General features: G+C 50.2%; 1 protein-coding gene across 1 annotated transcript; it reads right to left on the bottom strand.

The window, feature by feature from the left end:
* Positions 1-721: 721 nt before the first annotated feature.
* LOC135909301 (skin secretory protein xP2-like) lies at positions 722-9,560 on the bottom strand. The gene is made up of 5 exons (XM_065441239.1): positions 9,554-9,560; positions 9,482-9,522; positions 7,168-7,393; positions 4,349-4,785; positions 722-3,769 (listed from the first exon to the last, which is right to left on the bottom strand). The coding sequence occupies exons 1-5, from the start codon at positions 9,558-9,560 to the stop codon at positions 3,089-3,091; spliced, it is 1,392 nt and encodes a 463-aa protein (XP_065297311.1). The 3' UTR covers positions 722-3,088.
* Positions 9,561-9,866: the final 306 nt, after the last annotated feature.

The following is a 9,866-nucleotide window of genomic DNA, read 5'->3' as shown; positions in this document are numbered from 1 at the left end:
GTGGATAAATTTATTCAGCTTTGTGTGAGTGGTCCGGCCTTTCTCATGGCTATGTAGAGTTCTCAGCTTTTGAAACAGAGCGCACCTTGAAGTATGCGTGTTAAGGAATATTGTATGAGGAAACGTGATAACGAGGTTGGATCAAGTTGAGCCATTTAAAGAGACGACGCCTCAATATAGCCAGGTGATGAATGTCTGCGCTCTGTGGCGCGTCTTCCTCACTTCTTTTGCATTTAGCTACATTCAAAGTTCGGAGTTGCTGATTCCTGGCATTGGGAACGATCTTTTCTTTTTTTTTTTTTCGTAACAAACCGCGCGGGAGACCCGACCCACATTCATCATTCGTGCGATTTGCCTCGAGTTTCTTATTGAAGGCTTACGATCAGCTTTCTTTGCATGACAGGCTGCACGGAGTGTTCTGCAACGTTAAGATGGACAGTGGCAACGCAAGAATTTCGAAAAAGTGTGTGTCGGCGGAGAACGTGAAGCAAGATATTTTGTAATATCATCATCCCTCTTACTGATACGACAGCTGTTATTGAAGATGTGTAACATAGCTTAGGGTTCGAAGTTCAGGTCAAATTTTGCATGAATGTGGTAGTCCTCCAGGTGAAATAAGGACTAACGTTTCCTCTGTTTGCACTTTTTTTTTTTGAGTGATGAAACCTCGTTGCACAACACTCATTCTCTTCGTGCAATAAACTGTTTCGTCACACACGAACACAGGAAAATTCTTTATTCAGTCTATGAACAGGGGGTAAGAAAAGTCTGCCAGCACAACCGTTCCGACGCCGTTGCATCCGTCACTCGTCGCAAGAAGTTCTCGCAAAAGCAACAAAACAAAGAAACAGCGGAGATCTCGATAGACGCGCGTATACTAGGACCTGGCGAGAAGAATTGCAACATCAAAAGACCTACACAGTATTCAAGAAGGCAGCGAGGTGACTTGTTACACAATGTTATGATACAGGCGCACAAACACACATATACGCTGCAGCCGAAACGCGCCGACGACAGAACACGAGGAAGAAACGCTCTTATAAACAAAACAAAACTCAACAAGGTCTATCACGCAAAAACTGATCTGTACAAAGCACGGGAACCTCAGTCATAGGTTGTCAAGATATTGCGATGAGTTGATGCGCCATCAAATCAACCTGTCATGCTTCGGTTGGCAACAGCTTTGTTACTGGTGGCAGCGAGCGACGGACGGACGGATGGACGGAGGGGGAAGGGGGAGGGGGGGGGGTTCGCGGAAACAACCATAGCACACGCGCGTATGCAACAATTAAATACGGTTAATAAAGGTTAACTAACAAAAAGAGAAACAGGAAACAAGAAAGGAGGTCTCTTAACTTCACATAAACTCTGAAAATCTGGTAAGCAGATAACTAACTGGCCGTTCGTCCGGTCAGCGCCATGGCATGCGTTGTCGCGGGCGCTAGAGAGACAGAGAGAAAGAAAGAAAGAAAAAAAAAAATACCGCCAGCAGGCCTGAACGGAGCATTCAAAACACGGCACAGCGAAACGTAACCGCGCGCACGGAAATTGCACAAGTATCGGTTCAGCTGACCCGCAAGTCTGAACACCGGTATACATGTGGCTAATTAGTGTTGGCGCTTCGCGTGGAGATGCGCAGACGACGTGAAATGTGGCCACCTTCTCTCACACACCTTCGACACATCACTTCCGCTCCAGAGGGTGACCCATGCGAGTGTTCTGCTGTGAGGGAATGTTTCGAAAGACTCAGTTATGGCTGCCCGTATTGCACGTCTGACACAACGACTGCGTAATTGTGCTTCGTGTATCTAACACTGAGATATGTAAATTTATGGGCTCGCACGTTATTGTCTGCGAAAATCCTCGGCGTGTGTACGACCAGAACATAGCAAACATGCACTGTACCTTAAATATCTCAATGAAAGCTGTAACAAGAAAAGTCAAGCCATTCACTTCGCTGAATAAGACGTGTACAGTATTTTTTTTTCATTGAACTGTTGTTTTCTAGTCACGCTGTGCGCACATCCTGTTAAATATCTTTAATTTACTTAGGTCGGTTACCACAGTCAGGAGGAATAATTAGCATAGAAAAAGGCGTTGGCGAACGAGTTGAACCTGTCGCCCTTTCAAACAAGCTAGTAGACGAAACAGTAAGGAATATCAACGTAAGTAAGAAAGGACTCGCATAATTTTGAAGTTTACCGAGTCGTCACAACGTGTACGGCATTGCAAAAAAGGCCCTGACCTACCGGGCGCACTGTCAACGCCTGAGTTTGTTACATCAAATTTCACTCCACTCAGAAAGTTCCCATTGTTGAGGCCGGAGCTGTTGACCCCAAAGTTTTCAATCACTGACAGTGAGTGTACCACGGTTGGTGTCAAACGTCAGGCCTATTGTGCAAACAAAGTGCAGTTCCACGATAAGGGCCGACCGGTCAACGATCAATCGCTTTGCTACCAGCATGCCTAGAAATGAGAGGCGTGGCTCCAACAGATCATCCAGGTAGTACGCGAAGAGGGGGAACCTCGTAAGGGTGCCGTGTGCACAGCTGCAAATGGCTAGAAAGGGCCGCCTGTCCAGCTACAGAAAGGGCCACTCCTCGGGAGCACCATTAATTAAGCCGTTACATGTGCACGACATTGGGCACGCATTATGCGCCCCATTTTCGTTACCTCTCTCCACGTGCAGCCGTCATGATCGGCAATATGCGAGCGTCCTGACTGTGCGGCCCAAAGTGGGGAGGTCAATTCACAAACTTCGACTGAAGGGCAGTGCAGATCTGTTCAGCTTCTCACTAACGCTGTTTTAGGGACGCTACCTTAAAGAAATAAAATCAGAAGACAGTGTGCACTAACTGCAATGCCACCAAACCTTATCTCTAGTTTTTCTTACAATGTCAGGCTGACTATACTCAGACCAATTTTCGTTGTTGCGTCTCGCACCCTTCTTTCCTGTCTCGCTCTCCTCCGGTTCACCATTCGACGTCTGGGGAGGTGAGGAAGCTGCGGCCTAGGCCCTTCAAGCAGGCAGCGCACCCTCACACCTAAACTGAAGAAGATCTATACACAACCCGGAATTCCCTCATGCCTACGCCTGATACTCTCCTTCCACGCTGCGCTGTTCGCTCTCCTCTGAACGGCCTTGTTCTGCCTGGTCGGGTTGGTCGTAGTAGTACACGGCGTTCCAGTCGCTGGGTTGCGCGAGGTTTGCGCGTGGCCTTCGGCCTCCTCCTCCGTAGCCTCTCGCTGGCTGATCGTAGTCATCCTGGTCGTAATCCGACGGAGGTCCGGGCTGAGGCGTCTCGGGCCTTCCATAATCGGGTGCTGGCCCTGGACTCGGAGCAGGACCCGGAGCCGGACCGGGATATGGTGCTGGCGCTGGAGCTGGAGCTGGGCTGGGATACGGAGCTGGAGCTGGGGCTGGAGCTGGAGCCGGGGAGGGATACGGGGCCGGGGCTGGACCTGGAGCAGGAGCTGGAGCCGGGCCGGGGTACGGGGCCGGACCTGGACCTGGCGCAGGACCTGGTCTTGGTGGTGGAGCTGGAGCCGGCGCCGGTGGAACGTATCCCTGTCCGTCGGGAGCACCACCACCAGGACTCCACGAGGGCCCGGGCTTGTAGAGGTCGCCGTTGAGATTGTAATAGTTGGGCGCCTCATCGCAGTTCACGTTCCGCCACCAGTCGCAGACGAAGTACCGTTGGTTGAAGAGGGTTCCCACGGGGCAGAGGAAGGCGTCGCTGCGACCGTCCGACTGGCAGATGTGGAACACCTGTGCAGGCGCGGTGATAGTAGTGGGCGACGTCAGTGAAGTGGGAATAGCACCGTGGCCCAACATAATGTCGCGGACAGCACAAATCTTTCGCGATATGCTTGCGAGTTTCACTCTTATCGTACTTTCTGAGCAAGAATGAAGTACTATTCACGACATGACGACCTCAGAATATGGTCTCATCTGCCTACAAATTGTCCCTTAACCTCCAAGTGTCATAGACCAAGACCTAAAGTAAGTGAACAAGAAGATCATTAAACGCCTCCTTCATCAAGCTCACCCACAGAACAGTTTGCCATGCCGTGATAGTGAAAACTTACTACAGCTAACTAATTACGCTAAACTATGGCGAGCAATCACCGCCAGGTCGACCGCGGAGATATTGCGTCTCCGCATGCTCGCTACCGTCGATGCAACGGAAGATCCGGGCATCTCGACACTGGCACTAGCAGCGCACTGGCTGCAATGTTCTCTGCTCTTTTCGAGCAACGGTTCAATAAACATGTGGTAGTCAGGTAGCCTCGCGCCTTCTAACAAGTAACTACATATAAGCTAAATTAAAGCAAACTAAGTGCTTACCTGGCATCGTGCTTCGACGTCAGCGTAGTACCCGGCCGGATACTCCTGCGCGCTGCAGTCGAAACTGGTCTGCGGGATGGTGGTGAAAGTCGGGTAGTCAGTCTCCGGCGTGCCGGGGATGGCGTCCTCCAGGCGCCACTGGCCGTGGTCATCGTGGCCGTGGTACTGGCCATCGTCGTGACCGCCTCCTCCTCCTCCTCCTCCTGCTCCTCCCCCTCCGCCGCCGCCTGCTCCGCCTGCTCCACCACCGCCGTAACCGCCGCCGCCTGTTCCGCCTGCTCCACCACCGCCGTAACCGCCGCCGCCTGTTCCGCCTGCTCCACCACCACCGTAACCGCCATCGCCGTAGCCGCCTCCACCGCCAGGAGCTGGGCGTGCCGGTCCCGGCGCGGGCCCGGGTCCAGGAGCCGGTCTTGGAGCAGGGCCTGGTGCCGGTCCTGCGCGTTACGGCCACAGCATCGATATCTTCGGACGGGCTCGCTTTTAATGTCACTTTAACGCTGCAATGCCCTACGTGTCATACCATACTGTATGCTACGTCAAGTTTGATGCCTCAAAATTTTGATTTAAGAATGGGAAACTTGACGCATAGACAGTGGCTATGATGTTATAGTGGAATTCTTGACACACTAGTACGAGCTCTCAGCTGTCGGCAGTTGAGGACACAATTAAAATGTATTAATTATTATGTTATTTCAGTTTTAACTCGTACAACATTTCATCATTTTTTACAATTAAATTTTCTCTACATGACAATAAACAAGGTGAACGAGTTATTCAGATTTTCTTTGATGTCGAACTGTGTTTGGGCATCACAGGGTTAACTTCGCCATCCCTGAAGACGGATAACGTCATTGATAAAGGGACGGCTTCGAGTGTCGTGAATGCGAGCAGCCTGCGATCACAAAGTCAGTCGTACGCAAGTAGGATTCGTGGGAACGGGAGTCGGCCAAACGAGATAGCTAGCGAGATGGCAGGCAAAGTGGCTTGGCATGTAAGTGTCGCATGCCGAAACACGTTGCGAGAACTTTCCGCTTTCGAAGAAAAAGACAAAAGCGAAGAGACGGATATTTGAACGAACTTAAAGCGAACACAGAAGGCAACAGCGTTTGGACAGGCCAACGGGCCGTGCCAGGAGGACGAGAACAAGAGGTGAGTGCCAAGGTCCACTTTTAACGAGGCATGCACGTTGACTCGTGAAGACCTCGGCGCAGGGCCGGTTTATCTACAGCTTTGCTTATTTCAAGTTAGCGCAAAAATGCTGGAACACTATCGAGTGAGTCAGCCTTGCATTACGACGCCTTGAGAGTCACTTGAAGATGACCTTGAGAATATTGCGAAATTCTCAAACTTACTGTGATCAAGCCCTTAGGAACACTTTGTCTCCAGAAACGTATAGCCTCGACATAGGTCGCGGTTTCTTTTTCTCGGTGCCCGGTAGGTTTAAAACATGTGGTATGCATTCAAAACCATCTTGTTTGTTAATGTAAAAGAGCGCAGTAAGGTCAATTACTTATCGTGCACTCTCCGACTGAAAAGGAGTGCGCAGTGTCTTGTTTTTGCTTCGCTGCCTACGACTTCAGTGCTGATGCCAATTTTGTCTTTAAAATATAGGAAAGGGGAGCAAAAGAAGTATACTGCGGGAGATGCACTGGCTATGATCATTGATGCTGCAGCTTAGATGTCACATAGCTACAGTAAATCACGCAAGAGGAAATACATGAAGGTAAACGAGCGCAGGTTGCCGGTGACTGCCCTACTCTGCGAAAAGGAAACGGGGAGTCGCAAGATGAGAAAGGAAACGAGTAGTAGGAGATAATGAAAGTACTCAGATTCGCTGACAACTGTGCAGCAACCAGTCACAACCGAGTCCAAATCACCTTAAACGGCACAAAAAAATGCTTCTGAAATCATTCTTGCGCACGTCTGCCTTGGCTAGTGGTTGTCTAGTCCACCAAGCGCGGCTGAGAGCACTTTTCTTGGCACTCCAACGTGAGCGTACAGCTAAAGAGGCCTGAAGTATCTTGTAGTGGCCACAGACACAGAAAGAGCTCGCGGGCATTTTATTAAAAAGCGAATTGGAGTGGCATACAAAGAAACGTGCCAGCGACAGGTGTTGTAGAGGGTAGTTGATTCATGATCAGTGAGTTGGAATTGCGCTTGCTACATATAGGCCTACGCGCTCTTGCGATTAGAAATAAACAACTTGTACCGTCGCTGTGTGTTGGGCATGTTGGTATGCAAACTTGGATAACGTCTTAGCGCAAGCCGACAAGGACAAAAGAGGACACGTAGACGCCACATGAGCTAACTTCAGCGATTTATTCTCGGGAAATTCACGCGGTTACTCATGGTGCATAAATGTGTGAATGTCCCGAAAATGAATTGTTTGGCGCATCAAGGTGTCTACGTACCCCACTTTGCATCTATCTGCTCGCACTAAAGTGTTATCCAATCAACAACTTAAGGCAAGATAGGCGCACACACTGGCGGCAGCTTCATCCAACGTGTACGTGTTCGCGTTTTTCCTTTAACGCTGCGCCTTGTTCGAACAGCAGCAGTAAAGCTCCACATTGATAAAGGAGAGAGAGAGAATTTACTTGAGTAAAAGCAGAAAGGTCGACCTGAGGCCTTCTAGCCTGTTGCTCTGCTTAGAGCTTAGGCGAGGAGGAGAAAAAGTATGAGGAGTGATTATGAGGACAGACTGTAGGACGCGATTACATGCGAGTTCGTGTCAGGAGGGCCCGCTAACAGCCTGGAGTCTAAGTTCTGAGAGCGCTGACGGCGCACGTCGCTAAATAAACGCGCACTATACATACTGGGCCTCGGCGCTGGTGCCGGAGCAGGTGCCGGACCAGGGCCATAGCCCGGCGCTGGACCGGCTCCTGGAGCAGGTAGGTCTACGTCGGGTCCCACGTCATCGTCGAAGGTCACCCCGGGTGCTGGACCGCCGTAGTCGACATCGCCGCCTCCACCGCCGGCGCCGCCAGCGTCAGGCCGCGCGTAGCTGCTTCCGCCGCCACGGTTGCGCGACTGTCGGGTTATCTGCGAGACCCCGAGAGAAATCCGGGTTCTTGGCGCTGCGACCTCTTGCGATGTAATCGTAAGCAGCGTTGGTGCTCGACAAACTGTTGAAAAGATTAGTGTCAAAATCTCTTGTCTTATTTACTTACGTTTATTGGATAGCTCGACCCAGTGACTACGCTATGGAGCCTGAATTCCTCGAGACCGCAACGAATAATTAATTACGCTATACATTTTAACGCGTGCCGAGCGCAGCGTGTCTCCAAAGGTGAAGCGGGAGGCTACTGACGCTACCGAAATCTGATGTGGCGTTCCATTGGTGCTACCAGACGCCCAGTGACGCGTACACACACACACACACGCACACTACGACCACGCTGCTGCCGAAAGCCGAGGCCATTCATCGCACGACGCTATAACAGGGAGACACGGTCCCCTCAACTCGGCAGCGTTCAGTGGCGAGTCCACTGCACGACCTCCCTTCGCTGGACCAGGCTGAATGGCGCGTGCATTGAGTTAATTGCGATATCACGTGACCACCACCTCCGGCTCAGTCACGTGAACAGTTTTCGCGTCCGACGCCGCGCCGCACTTGGCACGCGCTCTGAACCGGTCGCATATAAGTTGACGTACTTAATTGTTTATGGCATCCTCGAGAAACTGTGGTTTCGTACCCTAATTATGCAGTGTACAACTAGGTAAAAAAAAAGAAGCAGAAAAAGTGGGACGCAAAGTTTTCTTGCCAGTACTACTCGACGGCATGTCCGGAGCAAAACCACACACGCACACGCAGAAGATAGACAAACCACAACTAGCTTAACTATCAACCAACCCTTGGTTGGCAGTTGAGCTTGTTCTCATTTGTTTAGCTGCTGTGTGTGCGTGTATGGATTCCCGATCAATACGCTATGTTACGTGATGACTTGTCCAGGCAGCTCCGAGTTTTGTAAGCGATGATTGTGGTGAGGACTACAAGAGCGCGTTTAGTGCAGCACCTTTCCGCTGCCCAAACTATGACGAGAGAAGTAATTTCGATGAACTAAATGAGCGCGAACAAGCCACAACTGTAGCTTCATCTCACATGGTTACTGAGGAATAACGTTTTACGATTAAACCAGAGCGATTGTAGAAACACCCATGTCACCGCAACTTTTTTATTATTATTATTATTATGTTGAGGCACAGCAGACTACTACCACTCGTAAACGCTACTATCTTGACACCCTGATGCAGAGAGGACTCAGGTCTCCTGCTAGCACGTCGAAGGCTTGTGTGAATAGCCAACGGCCAGCATTGTTGACAGCCAATTTTCTATGTTTTACTGGATCCTCAATGTGTTATTGAATATCAAAGTGAGTTTAGCTTGTGTGGGACACTTCCGACTGGCATGCAGCGTTCCACTGACCCAATTGACTCGCCGAATCAGCATTTAACAGAAACCGACAGATTTTTAGCACTTTCGCTCCACACAAAGCTTTTCACACGCTGTGGCCCGCTGACCCACCGGCGGATGTTCACGCCGAGCGAGCGCATTTTGAAAGGCAGCGTGGCCGCACTTTTGTCCCTCGAGCTAGCGCGACTTTACCACTACGCACGATATGAGGCAGGAAGACGGCCCATAGTTATAGAGTGCCGTTTTATGTTGTGCGCCTGTATTTGTTCCCAGCCCGCTTTTGTGTGCCCTTTTTCACAGTGCTCGTATGTCCGCGGCAAAGCCAGCTTTCAGTATTCTCATATCACGCAGTTAGCGGTGTTTTGCAGTCACGAGACATTAATTTCGATTAAATAAAGAGCTAGAACGGCAAGCCAGACTTTGAAGTTGGGTTCCGAGTTTCTCCGTCCTAAACATTTAAGCTGTAAGAGCTGCCTGAGCCGCCATGCATCAAAATCCAGCGAGGTATTTTACCAGTAACGTCTTTCTAAAACGCTAATCCTCTTATTGGAGAGATTAAGCGTAGAGGAGACGTACATCTAGCGTCCCTCTTGTACTGTTATTAGTTTTTTGTTCCTCAAGCGTTCTGCTTTCCTTCAAGCTCTGGAAACGTCGCGAATATCATGAGCGCACAGGCGTCCACTCTTTCGCAGCTGCGCGGGGGAAACGATTCTTACCCTTTTTGGTGGCCGAGCGGACAGGTGGACCGCCAGCGAAGCTGCGAAGAAAGAAGTGAAAGTGAAGGAAGCTTAGCATGATGACGTGGACGTCAGCAAGGAACAAGCCCGAATACTGAGTTTAAAGTGAACGGCGCAAGGAAAGAGGAACGTGAACAAAAACTTACCGAAGAGAATCACGCTCAACCAGAGTCTCATGTTGAGCGCGTGCACACTGAAAGTAAAGGCACAGAACGGAATCACGTGTTAGAGTGGACGGTGTGATCACGCGTGAAGGTGACGCTGTTTAATAAAATGAGCTGCTGTGTTAAAAGAACGCTTCATGCTGAAGAGAGATAACGATCAACTTGATTCACAAAAGGTTATTTGTCAGTATCAGTGGAAT

The sequence above is a fragment of the Dermacentor albipictus genome, chromosome 5 (genome assembly GCF_038994185.2).
Source record: "Dermacentor albipictus isolate Rhodes 1998 colony chromosome 5, USDA_Dalb.pri_finalv2, whole genome shotgun sequence".
Taxonomy (NCBI): domain Eukaryota; kingdom Metazoa; phylum Arthropoda; class Arachnida; order Ixodida; family Ixodidae; genus Dermacentor; species Dermacentor albipictus.
The sequence above is the reverse complement of the archived record's forward strand: the minus strand, read 5'-3'. Positions and strand labels throughout refer to the sequence as shown.